The sequence below is a fragment of the Sphaerodactylus townsendi genome, linkage group LG11, assembly GCF_021028975.2.
Source record: "Sphaerodactylus townsendi isolate TG3544 linkage group LG11, MPM_Stown_v2.3, whole genome shotgun sequence".
Lineage (NCBI taxonomy): Eukaryota > Metazoa > Chordata > Lepidosauria > Squamata > Sphaerodactylidae > Sphaerodactylus > Sphaerodactylus townsendi.
Window position 1 is genome coordinate 59,099,893 of NC_059435.1, and position 23,188 is coordinate 59,123,080.

General features: G+C 43.4%; 1 protein-coding gene across 1 annotated transcript in view; it reads left to right on the plus strand.

Annotated features, from left to right (window-relative positions):
* WAC (WW domain containing adaptor with coiled-coil) overlaps window positions 1-23,188 on the plus strand; it is a 53,136-nt gene that overhangs the window by 23,833 nt on the left and 6,115 nt on the right. Inside the window, exons 4-10 of the mRNA XM_048510415.1 lie at window positions 5,081-5,187; window positions 7,151-7,266; window positions 7,350-7,462; window positions 9,884-10,201; window positions 15,769-16,014; window positions 18,543-18,662; window positions 19,989-20,137. Of these exons, the coding sequence (XP_048366372.1) occupies window positions 5,081-5,187; window positions 7,151-7,266; window positions 7,350-7,462; window positions 9,884-10,201; window positions 15,769-16,014; window positions 18,543-18,662; window positions 19,989-20,137 (1,169 nt within the window). The remainder of the gene's footprint in view (window positions 1-5,080; window positions 5,188-7,150; window positions 7,267-7,349; window positions 7,463-9,883; window positions 10,202-15,768; window positions 16,015-18,542; window positions 18,663-19,988; window positions 20,138-23,188) is intronic.

A 23,188-nucleotide genomic window follows, 5' to 3' on the forward strand; every position in this document is an offset into this window, starting at 1 on the left:
GTATTTCTTTTTGTCTTTTATGTTACAGAAATGATCTTGGAAATGTTTGGAGTTCTCAGGATCTAGCTACCCTGTTAGATGTCAGTCACTTGGATCAAGTAACCAGTGCCTTGTTCTGGCCCCATCTGTTGTTTTCTAGCAAAACAACAGCCTAGTAATGGATTAATCTGTAGCTGCTGTCAGTCTTGGTGTCAGATGTTAAGTTCTAGGAATGTTTGAGCTGTTGATATTTGGAGTGTAGGTTGATTTTTGCTTGATATTCTGTCTCTCACTTGGAGCCCGTCCATCTCTTTTCTGGACTAACTGGTGGTAATGTGGAGTAGAGTCTTTTTCATCCCATCTGTGATTCTCATGTATTCTTCACAAGTTTGAATTTGGAAAGAACTGGTAAACATTATGGATCTAAAATCCTTTGCAGTTTCTTTGATTAGCTCTGATTTGGACCAGTTGCATTAGACATTTGGACAATTGATTGGTCAAGTATTATCATTTATTATTTGAAAAAAGCATAATATTTGTGCTAAATACAAAAAATTTAACTGTTCCTATTAAACTAGAAAAAAATGAATGAATTATTATAGTAAGGGGTTTTCCCCCTATAGATACGGAAGATTCACCAACCAGTTTTTCTTTGTCTCTTATGCTGGAATACTGCGATTGCTGTAGTTAGAAAATTTAAAAAAATTAAAACAGCAATGATTTAAGAAACTCTCAGTTTCAAAAGGCAATTGTGCTTCCATTAGGCAGATTTTTCAGTCAGCATTCATGTTGGCCAGTCCTTCACAGAAGCTTCACAAGGCAGATGGCCAGAGAGCTGTAGAGGGGGCACTCCCTGGAGCAAGCAATATGGAGCTATAGGCATTTTTGCCATTGACTACCTATGTTCCTGTTTGGAGATGCCTGCTGTTTCAACAGGTGGCCAGTTAGAGGAGCTTTGCTTCTAGGTTTGCCAGCCCTCACTCCTGCTCTTGCTAACAAATGTCACCATAATTAAAAAGGTAAGCTGCCACCTGCTACACCGTGACATTTTTGGAATACATGACTATGTACAAATAGTTAGTTGACTGATGTACCAACCCTATTGTTTAGTCCATTCATTTTGATCCTTGATGACTCATGGAGGAATAATAAACAAAATGATTTAGGGTTGAAGACTTTCACGGCCGGATTCAACTGGTTCTGGTGGGTTTTCTGGGCTGTGTGGCCGTGGTCTGGTGGATCTTGTTCATCTTGTTGAACAAGATCCACCAGGCCACGGTCACATAGCCTGGAAAACCCACCAGAACCAAAATGATTTAGGGTTGGATTCATGTTTTATATAGATTTTAGTTACCTGTATATCCTGACCTGGATTACCAGGGCTGCTCTGATCATGTCAGATCTTGGAAGCTAAGTAGAGTAGGGCATGGTTAGTACTTGGTTGAGAGACCACCAAAGAGGTACAGAGTTTCTACCCAGAGGCAGGCAATGGATAACCATCTCTCAACATTTTGCCTTGACGACCCCCATGGGGCTTCCAAAGGTTGGCTGTGACTTGGTGATGCTTTCTACCACCACTAGTTGCATATTTCGTTTACCTGATCAGACAAGCAGAGACTTGCTAATTTAAAAGCATTTAAAATGCCTCACTACCTGTCTCACATGGCAAGGCTCAGGTCACAAGGAGAAGTTATTTCAGTGTCACAGGCACAGAGAAGGATGGTGCGAAGCTGCTGGTCTCCCTCAACTCTAGCTGGAACTGTGCAGGGAACCCCCTCTGCCCCAGGGAAAAGGTGGCTGCCTTCTCCTTGGGGCAGAGGGGGAATGGCGGCGGCACCCTGCTCTGTGCAGGGAACTCCTTTGCCCCAGAGAAAAGGTGGCTGCCTTCTCCCTGGGGCAGAGGGGGAATGGCGGTGGCACCCTGCTCTGTGCAGGGAACCCCCTCTACCCCAGGGAAAAGACGGCTGCCTTTTCCCTGGGCCAGAGGGGGAATGGCGTTGGCGCCCTGCTCTGTGCCGCTGGCTGCTGCATTTCCCACCCTCGACTTATACACAAGTCAGTAAGTTTTCCCAGTTTTTTTCTGGTAAAACTAGGTGCCTTGACTTCTACTCAGGTCGACTTATACACGAGTATATATGGTATTTCTAGGTGCCACAGAAAAAGTTCCAGACCTGGAGATGTGAATTTGCGTTTCAGATAAATTCACTAGATTTTCTACTTGCCAGATAAATGCTGTTGTCTGGAGAAGGCTCCTTACTCAGGTCAACTTCAAGAGCAACTTGTCATCCAGGGCTTACTTTTTCTCAGGCAAGGGCCTTTTTTGAAGGATCTAGGCCACAATTGCAAGAAGGGGGCCACCATATTCTTCAAGGTCAATCGAAGTCGAAATCTCAATTTTATGGTCTGTATTCTGTATGAATTAAAAAAATTTTTTAACAGCATACCCATGAGCCTTTGCTAAATATGCAAATTAATAATTTGTGTATTTAGCAAAGGCTCATGGGTATGCTATTAAAAATTAAAATTCATTTTTATTTTTAGTTTCATATCCTGTCGATCCCAGAAGGGCTCAGGGCAGCAACATGTTAAACCTACATTACAGTTAAAAATCATAATTTAAAAAATGCTCACCATATCTTAAAAGATAGCCCAAAGGCAGGACTGTGCCTGCTAAAAGACAACCTTTTTAATGCACAGATGTTTTAATACACACAGCAGGCCTGTGTGTAGCCTGGGCTTCTGAGGCACTCGTGCCTGGCCTGGCAGGGGGTGTAACCTTGCAATTGATCCATTTTGCACCACCACCACCCCGTGACCTACAATGGTGGTGCCTGGGACTCTGTAACTATGACTTATTTTTGGAGTAGGGCCTATATTTCAAGCATTCTCCAACAATACTGAAAAATTATGCTAGGGCTTATTTTCAGGGGAACACGATAGGAGAGGGCTCAGATATACTGGACTCCACAATGAGCTCCCTAGGCATGCCTGGGATTTGTCAGGCCCTAACCTAAATTTTTCTACCATTTTGGAAAATATGTAAAAAATTTAAATGGATATCTGTCATAAATGGCTGCAAAGTTTATATTATCTGCCCTGGGAAGTGGCAAATAAGCCTCAGCATTGCTATGCAGAAACAGAATTCCAACATTGCTATGCTGAAACAATCCCCATGATACAAGTCATTTGTTTCCTTTTAACTAACGCTAAAAGATACCAAATTATAATGAAACAGGCAGATTCTGGGCTTGTCCTTATGGAACAGGCTTTGCACGTGGTCCCCACACTAAGACCTGAAAAGCATTTTTTCTGGCACTGCTTATTTTTTCCTTGCAAAAATTTGAAGCAAGATGCCCCAGATGGATCTCAGCTGCTGCTAGCTAGCTGCCAGCAAGATCTTCCTCACCTCACTCCTACCAAATCTTTCTGTCATTTTCCTCTCTTATACATTTGGAGGTACAATTCCTATACTGTATGAACCTTGGTGCTGTGTTACAGGAACAATATTCTCCAAAGACCTGTAGATTTTGTTTTTTGAAATACAGAATTTGGAGTATTTGAGAGTACTTTGACATAATGTTTTAAGGGCATTAAGAACATAAGAACATAAGAACAAGCCAGCTGGATCAGACCAGAGTCCATCTAGTCCAGCTCTCTGCTACTCGCAGTGGCCCAGCAGGTGCCTTCAGGAGCTCACATGCAGGATGTGAAAGCAATGGCCTTCTGCGGCTGTTGCTCCCAATCACCTGGTCTGTTAAGGCATTTGCAATCTCAGATCAAAGAGGATCAAGATTGGTAGCCATAAATCGACTTTTCCTCCATAAATCTGTCCAAGCCCCTTTTAAAGCTATCCAGGTTAGTGGCCATCACCACCTCCTGTGGCAGCATATTCCAAACACCAATCACGCGTTGCGTGAAGAAGTGTTTCCTTTTATTAGTCCTAATTCTTCCCCCAGCATTTTCAATGAATGCCCCCTGGTTCTAGTATTGTGAGAAAGAGAGAAAAATTTCTCTCTGTCAACATTTTCTACCCCATGCATAATTTTATAGACTTCAATCATATCCCCCCTCAGCCGTCTCCTTTAGAGTATAGGCATTGCTTATTTCGTACACTAGGCAAGGACTACAGATACATTCTCTGACTTCTGGAGATTAACATTTGACAGTATCAGCTGATTACCCACCAGCGCTGTGGGGCACAGCGGGGCAGGAAGCATGTCAGGGCAAAACAACTTGTGCTGATGTGCTTCCTGTTTGCAGTGCATTGTGGCACACTGCGAGAAGTGGTGTGCCAGGGCAAGATTTCTTTCCCAACTTTCTCCCTTGTGCCTCGCAAGTGCTTCTCTCCTTCCCCAGGGAAAGCAAGAGTACTTCTGATGTGACTTTTTGCCCCAAAGTGGGGCAAGGTTGGAGAATGCCAGCAGTGGGTAATTGGCCATTGGTAATAATCTGCAAGAAGCATTTTAAAGTATTGCTTTTTAAAATATTTATCATTATTTCCAAAATCAGTAAATTGTCTTCATTTCCTCCCAAATTTCCAATTGTTTAAGCTTTGGCCTCGATTTGAGGGTTTTTCTACATTTTCCCTTCTTGAACCTTCAAATCTACGCATGAAATCTCTGCTTTTTGAGGCAAGAGGAAAGTATTTGAAAGTGTTGATCTCTGAGTCCTGACAGAGGGATGGATGTTGACTGTTCTGATTTGTGTATTAACAAGATAATTTTGAATGCTGAAATGTAGTGTGTGCCCTGAGTTTTGTGGAAGTACCTGAGTCTGGAAACCTTGTAAATGAGCGGCATCAATTTATGTAAAACACTTGATCTGGAAAGATTCACTTTAAAATATATTGTGAAAATTTGTAGAATTTAGGGGGTGTACTAATATTCCCTTCTGTCTGTGTACAAATAAAATACGTGTACTTAATTCTATTTGTTTTGGTGGTTCAGTGGCTCCATCTCTTCACTGAAGGGGTAAACAGATACAGAAAGAATGCAGAGCAGAATTTTAAGCTATATATTGCTACATCCAGTGTTTGCGGAATGAATTAATTATATAATTTATCGATGAAAAATTAATGCAGACCTTTACTTATATTTTCTAGGGACCAGTTACTCTCCACAAGAAAATTCTCATAACCACAGTGCTCTTCATAGCTCAAATTCACATTCTTCTAATCCTAGCAATAATCCAAGCAAAACTTCTGATGCGGTACGTACCGATAGCGAACTTTCGACCTAAATGTTGTATAACTGTTTTATTAAATAGAGAAAATATTCTCTTTCCCAGAAACTGGAAGCAAATCTGAATTAATAAAAACTGGTAGGGCTAACCATTCAGTATTCTGGGGAATTTCTCTTCAAATTGAGCTCAGAACAAATTTTGCATAGAATATGCATATATATTATAAATGTAAAACTTGAAGTTACTTATCTGTGCATGTTGTTCTGACCTCAGCATTGATGTTTGGGCACATTTTTTGTGCTGAAAAAGCCCTCCTCAACTTATACGCAAACCACATGCCGCTGCCGCTCTTCGTCCCCCTCACTCACTCATCTTTTCCTTTCCCTGCAGGCTCTGAGGCTCGGCTTCATGGAAGCTGCCGCTCAGGCAGGGTGTCTCTGATTTTCTTTGGAGCATTGCCCTTTTAAGAAAATCATAGAGACACCCTGCCCGAACGGCAGCTTCCCTGAAGCCAAGCCTCAGAGCCTGCGGGGAAAGGAAAAGGTGAGTGAGGGGGACGACGGGTGGCGGTGGTGTTGGGCAGGAGCCTGCTGCATGCGCCTGGCATCATGGGGGGCCCCAGCTCTTCCCTACCACCGCCTGCTCTGGCGTTTCCTTGCTTGCAAGCAAGGAAACACCAGAGCAGCCAAGGGCTGGGGCTGCTGTGGGGATCCAAGAGGCGGCGGGGGTGGGGAGTGATCAGGTGGGGAGCGGGTGCTTCAGCTCTTCCCTGCCCCCGCCTGCTTTGGTGGTAAAAAAATTTTGGTGGTAAAATTAAGTGCCGCAGCTTATACATGGGTCGACTTATACAGGAGTATATACAGTAGTATGGTTCCAGATTCAGAGTATGGGAAATGAAAAATGACCAAGAGCCATGACAGGAAAACAGAGAAGCATTTTGGGCAGGGCCTGATATAGATGAAGAGAGGCCCTGGGCTATTCCACTTGTGAGGTCCTTCTCCCATCACCCACCCTCATGACTGGAGGAAGATGGAAGAGTGTTTTCAAGCTGAGGATGAAAATGGGTGTTTAAAATTCCATAATTCAGACTTCCTCCTTTAAAGAATGAACATAAGATGCTATTGTTAAATACTGCAGTGACTTTTAAAAATTGCATGAATGTTAAAATTAACCCTGTGAAAAACTTTTGCTATAACCAAACTTTGTAAACGTTCGTGAAATAAGCAGGATTTTTTAAGAAAATGCAATGGTATTTTAGTATTAATATCCTGTAAAAAACCTTGAGTTTACAAATTTTATTGCTTGGAAAGCGTTAATAAGATGATCATGACTACCTGACAATGACAGTGTGACACTTTTGGATCCTGCTTCATGTTGTGATTAAACAGTTGGTTTTAAAATACATATTAAAGAAATAAAGAAACTGCAGTACACCAAGACTAAAAACTTTTTTTCTAGCCATCCTCATAGCAAAATCATTCAAAAGTTTGTTTGTCTTAAGTTGGTCACTTTCAATGGACAGAATGCTCAGTGCAGACAACCTCTCTTGAGACATTGCAGCCCTTCATTAATTTTTAATTATTTTGAGTTTTGAAAAAGATGTGTCCCCCCCCCCCCCACCTTTGGTTTCTGTATTGCTTGGTAATGTGGGGAATATCCCAAATACCTATTCAAAATTCTTACTGTCTTCAGGTTCTGAAATGGAATTTGTTGAATTACGGTCCATGACAAATCAAGCAGTTAGTAGAGGGGAAATGTGCTATGTCTGTTTAGGAATTCACATCCCTGCAAGCTCAATGCTGACTCCACAGCTAGTATGTTGTTTGTAGTGGCCTGAGTAGTTGCATGTAACTGAGGATGCCATTGCTAAATAAAAGCTGCTTCATTTGAAAGTGAATCTACTGAATTTGTCAGGAATTGAAGAGTTCTTTAACTGAAATGTATACTTGAGAAAATCGGATTGGTACAATTTGTTTTTTTTTCTTTCAAGCCCTATGATTCTGCAGATGATTGGTCTGAGCACATTAGTTCGTCTGGTAAAAAATACTACTATAACTGCCGGACAGAAGTTTCACAGTGGGAAAAACCAAAAGAATGGCTTGAAAGGTAAGTGCCTACAGTGTAGTAGCTGTATAATGCTGAATTATGAATATATAACACAATTTTCAATTGTTTTTTTTTGTTTCCAGAGAACAGAGGCAAAAAGAAGCGAGCAAAATGTCTGTCAACAGTTTTCCAAAAGACAGAGATTACAGAAGAGAGGTGATGCAGGCGACCACTGCTAGTGGGTTTGCTAGTGGAAGTATGTGTGCTAGTAAAATATTTTTGTTAAAGTCCTTTTTCAGTGCTTTTTCAATGCTTCCATTTTCAAAGAAAGCTGAGCTTTATGTGTGTGCCTACTTTCAGATTCTGAGCAGAGTGGTTTGATTTTGGTACAGGCACCACTATAATTCTTATGGTTTATCTAGTGAACGTTAATTGCATGAGTTTCTTATCCATCTGTTGTTTTCTTCTCAATAGCAGGTCTTGCACAGAATCATAAACTGCTGTTAAAACTGCTTTATTCATCACTTTGATATGTGGCACAGGGTAGTTATACAATTTGAATGGCTTTCTCTAGCTGATTCCTGAGGCATGTTCATTCTTAAGAACCAAGCTTTATTCATTGATTAGAACCTAGTGGGTTTCTGCTGGTAGAAGTAGATTGTTATTTATCGCAGCCTCTTTTGACTCCTGAAAAGGCTACACTGGTGGTTTGGGAACTTGTTTTGAGGGGACTGCTTCAGTGAGTTTATCATTTATCTCCATCTTTGGTCTTCTGTGCAGTCTCACATTGGGGACTGGTCATGTTCAGGTCAGCCTTGGATGTGTTTTCTAGCTTTTTTCCACTGGGAGGAGGGTGCTGGACCACCATTGCGGCTGTTTCCCACTCCAATGGTCACCTACCCAATGGACCGGCCAAGAGGTCAGGCTGTTCTATGTTTACCACATAGAAGTTCATCAACTTTTTAGATGTAGCCAAAACCGAAGTAGGTTTTGACCATAACTCATATTTCATATGCAAAATTCCTTCCAAGATAGGAAAGGCCACTATACCCGGAGAATCACTATAAAGTTGCGCTAAAATCTTATCTTTAAACTGACCCTTCCGTGGGAAAGAAGAAACTGAGGGATGGGGCACCGGTCTGTTGGGCAGGTGACAAGAGTCGGAAATGACTGCAGTGGGCCCTCTTGGCGATCCAGCACCCCCTAGTGAATAAAAGCTAGAATACAGATCGGAGGCTGGCCTGCACCAATAGGCACAGTTCCCAATGTGTGCCTGTACAGAAGACACTCAATGAACAGCAGTTACAGATAAGTGCAACCCTGTCTTCCTTCTTGTAAAACCGGTCTGGTCCAACTCTGTGTGCATCTGGTTACAGTTTTTTCATTTAAGTGCAAGTTTGGAAATTATAGACTACTAGCAGGGCCCGGCCACGCGTTGCTGTGGCTTATTGTGGTGAAAGGGGAAAGGAACAGTAGCAGCAAATCAATTGCAGAGGCCAGCAGTACGTGCTCATGCAAACACGCAGCCTGATACTGTGCGATGTCATTGATGTGTGTACCCACATTCCTGGGGCGGGGGGGATGGAATCTAGGGTGGCTGGTCATGATCCTTTACCTGGGAGTAAATTTGGTTGGTGGCAATGGGTGTCGCTTCTGAGGAAATCCTCTGAGGGGCGCGATGCAGCCATTCAAAGTATGTCATGGTTGCTACCAAGCTTACTCCTGAGTAATGCGTGCCTGGTTTTCTTAACTGTAACCACAGTATTCAGGGAATCTAGGGTGCCTGGCCCCTCCCTCCTGTCCCTTGCATGCCACCCCTCACTTCTCTTCCCTCCCTCACTTCTCTCTTTCCCTTGCATGCACCACCCCTCCCCCTCCTTCCTCTTCCCTCTTTTCTCCTCCCGGGCTTAGGTGTGGGTGGAGTCATATATCAAGATGCTGGGCCCCCTCCTTCCCCTCCCTTGCATGCCACCCCTCACTCTCTCCCCTCTCTCACTTCTCTTCCCTTGCATGCCTCCCCCTCCATCCCTTTCCTCTCCCTCCCTCTCTTCCTTTGCATGCCACCCCTCCCTCCCCCTCCCTTCCCTCTCCCTCGTGTGTGTGTGTGTGTATGTGTTTCACTTCCACTCGAGTTATTGCCTGTGTACTATTTTCACTGCTCATATCTGGCCGTCTGAGCAAACATTCTAAGCAGCAAGGAAATATCCTAAAAGAATTTAAGCAGTTACACATAGCTGCATGTTCTTCACCATGGAGTGCCAGGAAAAAGGCGTTTTACCTGGGCCAGGTGTGATATTTCAAGTATGTGAACATCTAAAAACACTCTCACCTGGCTGACTATAGTGGCTGGGAATTTTCAGAGGAATTGGCCCAGCAGTTACTGAGTTATACTATCATCAACAAAAACACTGTTAGCTTTTTATATATATATAGATTGCTTACTGTATTTTATGAATGTTCTGAATAATTGGAATGTTACCAGTATTAAAGTGTTTAGTAAACTAACTTTTAAATAAGCTCATCCAAATGTGACTTTCCTGCATTATTATTAATGTTGATTAATATTGATCGGATTTGTTAGGAATAAAATATTGCACAGAGATTTGCATGTTAATATTACGACTCTAACTTTGCCTTTTCTGTTTCTCATTGCAACATTGTGAATGACACACAAAAGTGGAGGAGAAGCATTCCAGTGATGCCGCCAACATGCTCCCACAGAATATTTTGTCTCAGACAAGCAGACACAATGACAGAGACTACAGACTGCCAAGAACAGAGACTCACAGTAGTTCTAACCCTGTACAACATCCCATCAAAACAGTGGTTCACCCATCTGCTACCCCAAGTTCTGTACCTCCTAGTCCATTTTCTTTACAGTCTGACCATCAGCCAAAGAAATCATTTGATGCAAATGGAGCATCTTCCTTATCAAAACTGCCTACGCCTACTTCTTCCATCCCCCCTCAGAAAACAGAAAGAAAAAGTTTGTCAGGTAAAACAACTCTCATATTACTTTCATGCTATTGTCTCTATTGATTCAAAGTCTAATTTTCAATCTGTAGTTTTAAAGAATTTTTAATATCTTTTCTGTTTCAAATCATATCGCAGTACAGTTCATATGATGTATCTAGGGATTGAATTGTTCTGCTTTGTTTCATCAAAATGAGCAAATGAACAAGTTTCAGTTCCTTGGTCATTAAAATATGCTTATAAAAGGAACTACAAACCTTGGGAAGAACTCTGAAGCCTATTCAGGGCAGCGTAAGAGATATGACTGCCTTATTTGACATTTAGGTATGTTAATCCTATGTGAGATTAAAGGTGCAGTAAATCATCTGGACAGTTAGTTTGCAGTAAATTCACATGAATTCCAAGAAAACCAAGGCACAGCTCTGTGGCAAAAGCAAACGTAATCTTGTGGCGCCTTTAGAATTTTATGTATTTTGGTTTTTGTAAAGCATGCACAGTTAACGTGGCAAATATTTTCTTTGCTGTTTTTAGTTTTTAAATGTTTCCTTGGTGTTGGCCTTTGGAGTGCTAAAACGGAACAAAGTTGAAGCATTTATTGTAGCGTGAAAGCTGATGCCACAATAGGTCCGTTATTGTGTAAGGTGCTGCATGTCATGAACGTAATGAAGGGAGAATGACATTCAGTGTTTAACTACTGTAGTTGTTTCGTTGCAAGGTAGATCTTCTGAAAAACTATAAGGAAAATTTTTGACATGATTGAGGGGATGGACATGGAGCTTCAGAAGTTGTACTTTCTTGTTTCAGAAAAAATATCTGAGGGAAATGATGAAGGCATATAATGTAGTCTAGAGGTTGATATTGGATTCATCCTTTCCTTATTCTCTCCCCCTCTCACTAGAGCTTGGACTTACCTTACTGAAATGTATAGCAGTTGAAAGCACATCTAAACCGAATGTATAGTTTCATATATAGGGTTATGCCCAGTGATCTGTAATGCTTGCACAGGCAGAATTTCCTTTCTGCAGCTCTCCAAAGTACCTGTTGATCTTGTGAAAGTTGGTCCCTGAGGTGTATGACGCATGCTGGACACATGTTGGCCATTGTACTTCAGGGAAGTGTGTGCAGTCACTCCTTTTTCTGTCAGCACAGCTAGGATGAGGTTATCTTTCCTACCAAGACATGAAATAGGGAAAAGTGGGTGAGGGTCATAGAAAAAAAACTGCAAATATTCAAAATGTGTGAATTGTTATTTAAAACAGCACTTTGAAATGAAATTGTTATAGCTAGTTCAAGTTTCACCAAATGTGGAATTTCAGTATCACAAGCTATTGCTCTTTCAGATGTTGATTCTGGTTAGAGAAATAAATTTGCTCCGTTTCCTTTTCAAGGATATATTCGCTATTGCAGTAGAATACGATACAAGTGTAATAAACAATGATGGCTTTTGTTCAGTCCTGGGATATCTTCTATGTGAAGTAGTTTATGTTTCTATTTTCTGAATGTTGTCCTTTAAAAAGTATTTGTTCTGTAGAATGCTGTTGACTACATACTACTTCTCTAAGCACAGATAGTAAACGCTACTTTTTGTTTAACGTGAATAACTATTGTCAAGCTGTTCCCTCCTCCCATCCTGACCTGGATGGTCTACACCAAGGGTCTGCAACCTGCAGCTCTCCAGATGTTCATGGACTACAATTCCCATCAGCCCCTGCCAGCATGGCCAATTGGCCATGCTGGCAGGGGCTGGTGGGATTTGTAGTCCATGAACATCTGGAGAGCTGCAGGTTGCAGACCCCTGGTCTACACTAGCCTGATCTTGGAAGCTGAGCAGAGGTGACCCTAGTTAATACTTGGATAGGATACTACCAAGGAAGTCCTCAGTTGCTGTATAGAGACAAGCATTGTCAAAACCACATCTACTTGTCTTTTGCCTTCAAAACATTTATTTATTTATTTATTTTTTGAATTTGTAGACCGCCCCATCCCCGAGGGGCTCTGGGCGGTGCACAACAATATTCATTACAATCAGTAAAAATTATTAAACCAATAAAATCTATTAAAATCTATTAAAGGCAGCGGTCAATACAAAGATATCAGGCACCCCAAAACCCAATTTAATTAAAGGCCTCCCTAAGGAAAGGGAACAGCCGGACTCCCCTCTAGGAGGGTAGCATATGGTGGTAATCGAATAGAGAGAAAGGGGGCGCACATTTCAGCGACTGGACACTCCAAAGGCCCGGCGGAACAATTCAGTCTTACAGGCCCTGCGGAACTCACCAAGGTCCCGCAGGGCCCGGACAGCTGGAGGAAGAGTGTTCCACCAGGCCGGGGCCAGGGCTGTGAAAGTCCTGGCCCGTGTGGAGGCCAGCCGCATCATTGAGGGGCCAGGAACCACCAGCAAATTGGCCTCTGCTGAGCGCAGAGGCCGAGTAGGGGCATATGGGGTAATGCGGTCTCTGAGGTACGAGGGTCCCAGGCCACGTAAGGCCTTAAAGGTCAAAACCCATACCTTGAAAATGATTCGGAATTCCACTGGAAGCCAATGCAACTGGCGCAACACAGGCTGGATGTGATCACGAAAGGCGCCCCCTGTGAGCAGGCGCGCTGCTGCATTTTGGACCAGTTTCAATTTCCGAATCAAGCGCAAGGGAAGGCCCGCGTAGAGCGAGTTACAATAGTCAAGCCTGGAGGTGACCGTTGCATGGATCACAGTGGCTAGGTCCGCTTGGGAGAGGAAGGGGGCCAGCCGCCGGGCCTGACGGAGATGGAAAAACGCAGTCCGGGTTGTAAGGGCCACCTGGGTCTCCATCGAAAGAGACGAATCCAGGTGGACCCCCAGACTGCGGACGGAGGGGGCCGGCGCCAAAATGGTCCCCTCCCACTCCGGCGGCTGGAAATTCCCCCCCTCCCCCTTGCGACCAAGCCAAAGGATCTCCGTCTTCGATGGATTCAGTTTCAGCCTGCTCTGTTGTAACCAACCAGAGACCGCCTCCAAACAATGCTGTAGAGCTGCAGGGGCCGTGACGGTTCCCCCCTCCATCAACAGAATGAGCTGAGTGTCATCAGCATACTGGTGACAGATCAGCCCAAAGCTCCGTACCAGCTGAGCAAGTGGTCGCATATAGATGTTAAATAATAGCGGGGATAATAACGCCCCCTGGGGTACACCACAATGAAGTGGGCACTTCCGGGAGGCTTGATCCCCGCACCACACTTGCTGGCACTGGTCCCGGAGAAACGAGACAATCCACTGAAGGACAGTGCCTCGCACTCCGGAAACGGCCAGGCGGTGGGCCAAAAGGTCGTGATCGACCATATCAAACGCTGCGGTAAGATCTAACAAAACCAACAGCGCCGATCCGCCTTGGTCAAGCTGCATACGGAGCGTGTCTGTGACGGCGACAAGGACCGTCTCCGTCCCGTGCCCAGCACGGAAGCCGGACTGGAAGGGGTCGAAAGCCAATGTGTCATCCAGGAAACCCTGAAGCTGCTCCAACACCACTCTCTCAATTACCTTTCCCAGAAACGAAAGATTCGAGACTGGGCGGTAATTGGCCAGATCCCCTGGATCTAACGATGGTCTTTTCAAGAGTGGGCGGACCACTGCTTCCTTGGGGTCACCATAAGTTTGTGTGAGGCTCCACCCCACTGGGTGCCCCTGGGGTGGGTAAATCCAACCCTCCTAACCCTTCACAGCTGATGGTGTTGCCATCCTCGCCTTGGGTCTCACTAGGGCGGCTAATCAAATTAAGCCTGCAGAGCTACAGGATGCCAAGGAGTCTTGTCCCTCACCACTAGAACTCCTTGCCCCCCTCCTCCGAGCAACTCCCCCCTTGACCTGGTCTTTCCCTGTACAGCGGGGTCTGATTCGGGGCTCTGCCAGAGGTCTCCACGTCCTCTCTCTCTCCTGCTGGACACTGTCCTTGCTCCCTCTCTGTTTTCACATTCTCTCTCATCACCACCTCGTCCACTTCTCTCCTTTCCTTCCGCCCCTAAGGACCCCTCAGTCTCCCCTTTTATCTCCTCCTCGTTCTGCTCTTCCCCTCCTTGGCCGTGGCAAATCCCCCACGACTGCCTGGGGCACGGCCAGGCCCTTCTTGTCCTCGTGCCCCTGTCCCCTCCCACGCCTTTAAGGCGGGGGGGGGGCGAGGCGAGCTCTCGGGCGCCCGCCTCTGTTCTGGGGCTTTGGCCGGCAGTGGGGTGCTGGCCTGGCCAAGTTGCTTTGCCCCGGCTCCTATCGGGCCGTCCGAGTGTTAAGGTTATAGTTAAAACTTCTGTCCTTCTTTCTGAGGTCACCTTGCACCAGAACAGCCAGAAAACAAGATGCCTCAGACAACTCTCTGTCCCCTGGTCCTCCTCAAGACGACTCTGAGATGGAGCAGAGGAGGTGGCCCCCTGGACACTCCTGCTTAAGGAACAAGGATTGGGCAAATATTTCAGAGGCCAACTGTGAGCACAGTGTAAGGGAAGAGAAACTTTTGAAGAAAGCACACTCTACACTGAAGGGCGTTTCTGTGCTTTCTCTCAAAGGACCCAGACTGGCCTGCAGAACTTTCCAGACCAAATACAAATAAAGCAAGGGGCCCCTTTTTCAGTAGGATAGCTGTAGTAGAATCCCTCTTCCTCAAGGTTGTGAACCAGAATTCTTGCATCTCCGGCCACAACCTGCTTTTTTTTACCTGCTGGTGCACAGGAAGCAGAAAGTAGAGATTCTCTGTGTCTGGCAAGATGTCTCCAAACATTTTTCCCTCACTGAAAGTGAGTGTGTATCACTTTTCTGTCTTCCTGATACCTCACAGCATAGACCCTTTAAAAATCATCTCTGAGTACTTCAGACGGTGGTTGAAATAAGGATGTTTGCAGATTTTGTACATGACAGCACAGTTCAAACTTTCAAGTCTAAGACCATAATGTAATCTCTCCCTCTGTTTCCATTGCATGAATTTCATACATTTTTTAAAGATCTGATGTTGTCTAGTTTCAGAAAACCCAGTCTTAAGTTTTGTTCTGAGCCTTTGGCAACCGTGTGTGCGTGTGCATATGCATGCTGTTATCTCTTTAGTAATGCATCTCATCTGTATGTGTGTTTACTACGCTGTTTCTCTCTGTACACTGAAGTTCACCTTCCAGTGGAATACTGCCACCATGAGTTTCAAGGTTGATTTGCAAGGGTAATGAAGCATTCTCTGTTTTGGCTTTCTGCTGATGCTATTCTCTACCACCTAGCATATGCTGAATCTCTCTGTTCAATCCTTGTTGAACTATAAATATCCTCCCTTTAAAAATATTACTCTTAATAAGAAAGATTGGCGGGCTCATTTGCTTTTTCTTATCAGTTGTAATAGTTTTGGTGGGTATTTATTTAAATGTAAAATAGTTTGCCTTGGCATTTGGTTTTATCCTGTTTTTACCTTGGAAACTTACTGTATGTTCTCAAATGCATAATTCACATTATAAAAAAGAATTGTTTCTCAAATTGCTGTAATATTGTCAAGTTTGTCATCCTGCCTAATTTATAACTGTAGAAAATGGGGACGAGTGAGCAGTTTATCTTCAGATGGAGACTGAATGTCTTTTTTTCATTTTCAGAATCCGTATCTATGGACAAGTCTCTGACCCACTCATGCACAGCTCCTTCCACATCATCTGCTTCTGGGCTGAATCCATCTTCTGCCCCAACTTCATCTGCTTCTGCCGTTCCTGTTTCACCTGTCTCTCAATCACCAGTTCCTCCATTGCTTCAGGATCCAAATCTCCTTCGACAGTTACTACCTGCCCTTCAAGCCACCTTGCAGTTTAATAATTCTAGTGTAGATATATCAAAAATAAATGAAGGTAGGATGGACATTACATTTTTAGCAGTTTATTCAGCAGTACCTTGATCATGGGGATGGGTTGCTAAAAATGGGACCAAATGCCTGTTTTGTAAGCTTTATTAAAGTATTGTGAATTTGTTTTTGGGATGGTATATATGGGTCTGATGCATTTGCGCAGGGGTGCAGGGGGCATTTGGAAGGAACAAACAGCCAACAAGAATGTGAGTGCTGAATTCTCCCCACAAGTTCTTTCCAGCATCCCCCCTCTTTTTTTTTTGCTATTTCTCCCTCCCACTTCTTGCTTTTTACAGTCTTTGCAAATGGTTGCATGAGGAAAATTGGCTAAGTGGGGGTAGGGCTAGTTTTTCCTGCCAGTGGGCCAGATGCACCCCAAGGTAATGTTCGACAACATTTGTTGGAGAACCCACATGTTTGCTTCATGTTATTTCCCCCTTTTGTTTTGGTTTAAGGCAAGGCTTCCATTACTTGCTGAGGAAATTGTATAGAGGAGCTATACAGAATATAATGTGCTATTTGACGTCACTCTCAGTTAAGCTCTTTCTCACAAGCCCTGCTCTTTGGGCTGCTGCCTTCACCCAGTTCATCTTTGCCTAGAGACAGGGCTTCTTTTATGGTGGCACCTCGCATGTAGAGTGCCCTTTTCCTTGAGGCTCACCAGACCAAAATGTTTATTTTTGGCCAGGTTGATTCTTTTACACTCTTTCTAGGTTGAGAACTGTTTTGTGATTAGTTTAATGCTTTTGTTGGATTTTAAATACTGGGGTTCTGATAGCTTGCTGATTAACAGCTACTATTACAGTGTGTTTATTATTCTTTACTTAAACAACTTGAACTAGTTCTCTGGATAGATGGCATAAAAAGTTTCTAAACAAGCAGTTAAACTCGCATCAGCAAAAGTGCTTGTATTTCAAATGAGATACACTTACTAAAAATATTGAAGCTTGCCAAGTAGAATTGTAACATAATTCGCCACGTGCTGGACCGTCTTTGTTTTAGAATGCTCTGTTTGAGTCTTAATGCCTACCTAGTTCTGTTAGGTAGGCACTAGGACTAAGCGGAACATTCTGAAACAAGGATGTGGCAAATGAAGTTACAATTCTACTTAGATCTTTCCATGGAAAAGTATGCTGTTTAAGGAACCTGTAGAAGAAAATACCATGAAGGACATTTGATACGCTTCTTCAGCTACATTGGCATGTATCTACTAAACTGGGCACATCTTGTAACACTTTAGTGTAGTTTTGCATATGCGAAGGCAGTTGCGCAACAAGAAGTGCAAATGAAGCAGAGCTTGTAAAATATTAGTAGTTATTCAGACAGTGGGGTGGGTGGGTGTTGCATGCTAGTGCTGTATATCTCGGGTGATGTTTCCCTTTATCATCTTCTAACACTGCTCTATGCATGTTTACTGAAAAGTAACTTCTATTAGGATCAGTGGGGAATACACCAAGGTAAATTGTATTGGTTAGTTCTCTGCCTGTTGCCATGCCTTGCTCATGTTTCTTTCTCAGTCCCTCTCTAAGCTGGTTCTACTGTCCTTTCTGCCAGTGCTAACTCCTCATTTTGATAGAAATAACCTAGAGAACTACCCTGTTTCCCTGAAAATAAGACCTATCCCGAAAATAAGCCCTAGCATGATCTTTTGGGATTTTTGGAGGATGCTTGAAATATAAGCCCTACTCCGAAAATAAACCCTAGTTACAGATTCCCTGGTGCAGCTGATCTGGTCATGTGGGGTGTGCAAAATCATAGACATCCCCTGAAAATAAGCCCTAACACATTTTTTGGAGCAAAAATTAATATAAGACCCTGTCTTATTGGCAGGGAAACACGGTATCTGCTTTGTAAAGAATGGGTTGAACGATGCTTGTGGCTATCATATTAATAAATAGTGACAATGAGGATGGTAGAGACAAGCAAGTGGAAATAGTGGTTGGATGCAGTGTTGTTTTCTAAGTGTGACACTCTTTTTTAAGCAAACACACACAAACCTAAGGCCGCTTGTGCTTAAGGAAGAACACCTTTGGTTACCTGCTGTTAACCACAACTGGTGCTAAATTCCATCTAGATCAGCAGTAGTCAGAATGTTCAAAACTGCCATGTGACTTGAGCACAGTCCAGTTGTCTTTCATGTTTCTCACCCTTGGTACTTTCCCACTACATACTGTCTCCCTTGAGACAATAACACATGCCTCAGTGTAAACAGAAAGTAACCACTCAACCAGATACCAGGGCTTGGGAATAGTCAGTGTTGTTAATGACCTCATTGATAACTTGATGTCACTTTGGTTCTGGCAGTCTCCCCTTGCCTGTATCTTAAGGTAAGGGTTTTTTTTCCTTCAAAATTTTCTCATGATTGCTATCATACAGCCAGTTGCTCTGAAGCAGGCAGGAGAATGAGAGATGACAAGACTCTTGTCATTTTGGCCAATGAGATCAGTTACGTGTGATGTTAGTCTCTTGAAAAAGAAGGTATGGAACTCTTCGGTTCAGGAGATAGGACTAATAATGCCGATTTGTGTTTAGTTCTTACAGCTGCTGTGACACAAGCCTCTCTGCATTCTATACTCCAAAAAATTCTTGCTGGACCATCTGCTTTTAATATAACATCCCTGATTACTCAAGCAGCACAGCTTTCTACACAAGGTATTTTACAACTGTCTGTTGGATCTGTGTGAAAAGACTAGTTGGTATTCTGAGAGGGTTCCCGAGCAAGTGGAAGGATAAGTCGAATGTCAGTTTATCTGTGCGAGTTGCAGAAAGGTGCTGTGGTTTATCTAAAGGCTTTTCCAGGCAAGAATATGTAATAACCCATGTGGGGGCCCAGAGTTTGTAACTGGTGAATTTACTCTAAATGCTTCTTGTTCACTCTGGCATAAAAGTATACAGGGCAAGTCAAGCAATAGATGATGTTCACTTTGGCATTCACCTTACTGACATAAGACCCACAAAAAAAATTGGCTGCCCAAATCTTCAATTGGACTTTAGTGTAGCTACTCTGTTTTTTTCTTAATACACCTGTGATTCTTAATACATGCCTTATTCCTTCTGATTCAGTGTGAAGGAGGCTAATTACATTTCATTTATTCACATCATATCTCATGGTAAACCAGTCAAGAAATCATGTGATGTTCCAGTCAAGAAATCAGCAAAACCAGGACATCCATAGATAATATAAGGGATGTGGAGTGGGGGTTGGAGCAGAAACCGGGGAATGTGTGAATTGCCCTCTTCAGGCCTATGGGAGTGTCTAGAATTATGGTGGGGAGGAGATTCAGAAGACAGTATAATAGAGTGGTGGAACGAAACTCATGTTGGGAATGTTTCCAGTTCCAGTTGGCAATTGCAAATTCTTGGCAGGGAGAGAAAAGGAAAAATACTCCTTCCCTATATCTTGTAGGCTTGGTGTAGATGAATAACTGTCTCCTGTAGAGCTGTTGTGCTGCTACAGTGGAGTTATGAAATTCAAAACTAGGTGAACAGGAAGTGGTCTTGTCCCAGTGACTTGCTTGTTGAAACACACTGAAGTTAGGTACAGGTTCAAGAATGTTGGTGTATATGGTAGTCTAATGTAGGTAAATAAGGATGAATCATTGAATTGTATAAATATGGTATGGAAGATTTCTTAACTGCATAGGAGAACCATTGTGATAACCTAGATGAGGTTTCTGCTGTACTTCAGTTTTTCTGGTAGCAAAAAGTTTGGGCTTAAATCAAGCTTTTACGAACAGTGCAGTGGTGCCTTCTGGAAATGACTGTTTTGTTTTGCTGCTTGAATAACTGCTGAGTTACCTGCCTCTCTGTTTGATATTTTCAGACTACCATTTAGTACCATCTGTGCTGTCTCTTAACCTTCTATTAGTCACACCTTTCTGTCCTTTAATCAGTTGCTTTCTGAAGATCACTCTTTTATTTACATAATTTACTTGGATTTGGCCAGATTTAATAAACCTGTCATGGTCTTATTCACAGCTCAGCCATCTAATCAATCCCCCATGTCTTTAACATCGGATGCCTCATCACCAAGGTCATATGTATCTCCAAGGATAAGCACGCCTCAGACTAACACAGTTCCTCTGAAGCCTTTGATGAGTACACCTCCTGTATCCTCACAGCCAAAGGTAACTTCTTAATTATTTGTGCGATGGATGAGCAACTGTACTCCTAAGTGAATATTTTTGAAACAGACATAGGTACCCAGAATTCTAATATTCTAAATATTTCTAAACAAAATGTATGGTTCTCTGACTCAAACCAAGGTGCTAAATTCTCTTTCAACAGCTGTTTTTCCAGATGGTGCTAAATTTGTGCTTTGGAATCTAGTGGAGGCTGTTGCAATTTTTGTGTAAAAAGTGTCTGTGGAAGTGTGAGCCATGAAATCCTAGTTCAAATCTTGTCTTATCCAGAAGTGATATTCTGTAGGCGTCCTGGGGAAAGCCACTTACTCATGGAGAAAGTTTTTGAGTTAGCAGTTTCTAATTTTCAGTTTCTGGATCAGTTACCAGAAGCTAAAATGAATAAACTGAGGCTGTCGTACTTTGCTCACATAATGAGAAGATAGGAGTCACTGGAAAAGGCAATCATGCTAGGAAACGTTCAAGGCAGCAAGCAAAGAGGAAGACCCAACATGAGATGGATTGACTCTATTAAACCTGAGCCAGGCTGTTAAATATCGACCGTTTTATGAGACATTTTCATTAAAATACCTTAATTATAGAATTTCGAATTTGTAGCTGGAATCCTTGTATTGTACTACTGCTTTATTAAATGTTCTTCATAATATAAAATTTTGCCCTCTCTGCAACTCAAATTGTCCAAGGAGGAACACGATTAAGGATGGTTGCAGTGTTCATACAGTGGGGCACCCCTATGCAGGAAATCCTAGTTAGAAACATTCTGGCGAGGTGCAAATGTAGGTATTCAAATTAACTGCAGGTCGTCCAGTGCTGTCTCTCCCCCTTCCCTCGCAATTTTAAACAAGTGTTTGATCCAGATTTAGAGTTGTAGTTTGATGGGACAGAGTTAACTTAACTCATCTGCTTGCAGCCAGCGTTGTCCTTAGACAACAGGCTGGTAACTGTAAGGTGGAGACTAATTTGTGGTTAACCATAATTGGCTGAAAATCCATCTAAATCTTAATGCCATCTAAAACTTAATGCCTCAGTTTCTCTTGGTGGCCCCAAACTTGTACTGGTGCACCAAGATAATTGAAAAACTAAATATGACAGGGTTTCAGCCGATACAGCTGCTGAAGATGGGACTAAGAAGAGCTAAGTCTTTCAGCTTCTTAGGAATATTGAATTGCAGATGGAGACCCTAATCTGTACAAAGCTTGAAAATCATGGTCAGGAGCATTGCTTACCTTTCTACCATCTTCCTTTCTAAATGTAGTTGGGCCTTTTTCAGACCCTAGATGCCCTTCCATCTGCTTCACATACTGGGGTTGGGGAGTCCAGTAGGATCTAAGAGAACAACAAGATTTTCATGGTACAAGATTTAAATAGTGAAACTCCTTTCATCAGATGCCCACTCTGGTGCTTCTAGTTTCTGTCATAACCACAGCATGTAATTTATGGAGACACACAGTGACGAAGATGGATACAGATGAGAAGCTGGGATTTTTTTGTCCCAATGTGTATCACTTTACATTTGTATGAGTACCACTTCTTGCTTTGTCAGGAGAATTTGGTCAGCCCAATCCTGATGTGGGGGTGGAATGCTATAGGAAGTAGCGTGGGCTTGCACTGTTTCATTTGCTCTCCTGGCCAACATAAGTGGCACTTCATTTTCTTGGGTATTCTGTGCAGCTCCACATTGGGATTCCATTTATGCAGGCCTGCCACGGAAAGATTTTCAAGCTTTTTGTCTGTTTTGCAGCTCTGAAGAACACTCACTCCCCCTTCCCTGGGTTGAATTCATTCCCCTCTGTCCCATCCACCCTCCAAGCATTGTCTCAAGGGTTTACAGAGCATTCATCTGCCTGTTCAGATACTTGTGCCACAGTAGATTTGACTTTGATCCTCACTGGGTTAATGGGTGCCCCTTTGAGCCTATGACCTCCAGTGACTTATCACGCCTGTCCTATCTGCCCTCCTTGTCACTGTCACCTCTGTTATGAGGGTGGGAGACCTGTCGACTCTCAGGTGTGATCTGCTTTCAGTGGATTTCATCAAGGAAACGTGCTGTGGTGCCCCAGCCTAGAGCATTCATAAGCTGGTTTCAGCATTTCATATGGGTCAGGACATGATGTAGCCAATGTTCTTCCCCAAACCGTCTCCCCCAGTGGAGCAGTCCCTGCATGCACCACACGTACCTAGGCAGTGGTTGGATTCAATTAATTTAACAACAGGTTCCGGTGGTGGGATTCAAATAATTTAACAACTGGTTGTTTTCAAGCACCATTTTAGCAATCGGTTCTGCCGAAGTGGTGTGAACCTGCTGAATCCCACCTCTGTACCTAGGACATTGCTTTTCAACCTGTATTGCACTGTGGACACAATGAAGGGCAATAACCTTTTCGTTCTGGTAGGGGACCACATCCGTCTATATGAGTATCCAAGCCCATGAAGTTGGCCTACAGCTCATCAGGGATGGTTTAGCTCTTGGAAGTTCATGCTCACTCCTCCAGGGCGCAGGTAGCATAAGCTACCTGGCCATCGAATTGACACAGTTAGGACATTTACAGGGCTGCCCTCCCTGATGTCATTTTTTTGAAACTGTATGGTGGACTTGACTACTACAGGGAGGCGCAGTAGGCTAAGAAGTTCTGCAGGCGTTAGTCAAATAGACAGCGTCAGCCACACTGCCAAGCTACTTCAGTTTGCTAATCTCCCAATGTGGAACTGCACAGAATACCCATGAAGATGAAATACAGAGTTGCACTTACCTGTAACTGTAGTTCATTGAGTGGTTTTCTGTGCAGAAACACATCCCTCTCTCCTACCCCACCGGGGGCTGTTGTTTTTTTACCATGCTGAAACTGGCTTTCTAGGTCTTCCTTCTCTAACTGTGGTGGATGTAGGAGAACTGAAGGAATCACACTCCTCTCCCTCCCATCACTAGATCATTTGGGTGGGAATCTTCCCTCCCAAGGGAGGGAAAGAGGGAGCAAGTGCTCTTCTGAGCTTCAGAGCAGACAAAAAGCTTGAACATCTTTCTGTGGCAGGCCTGCC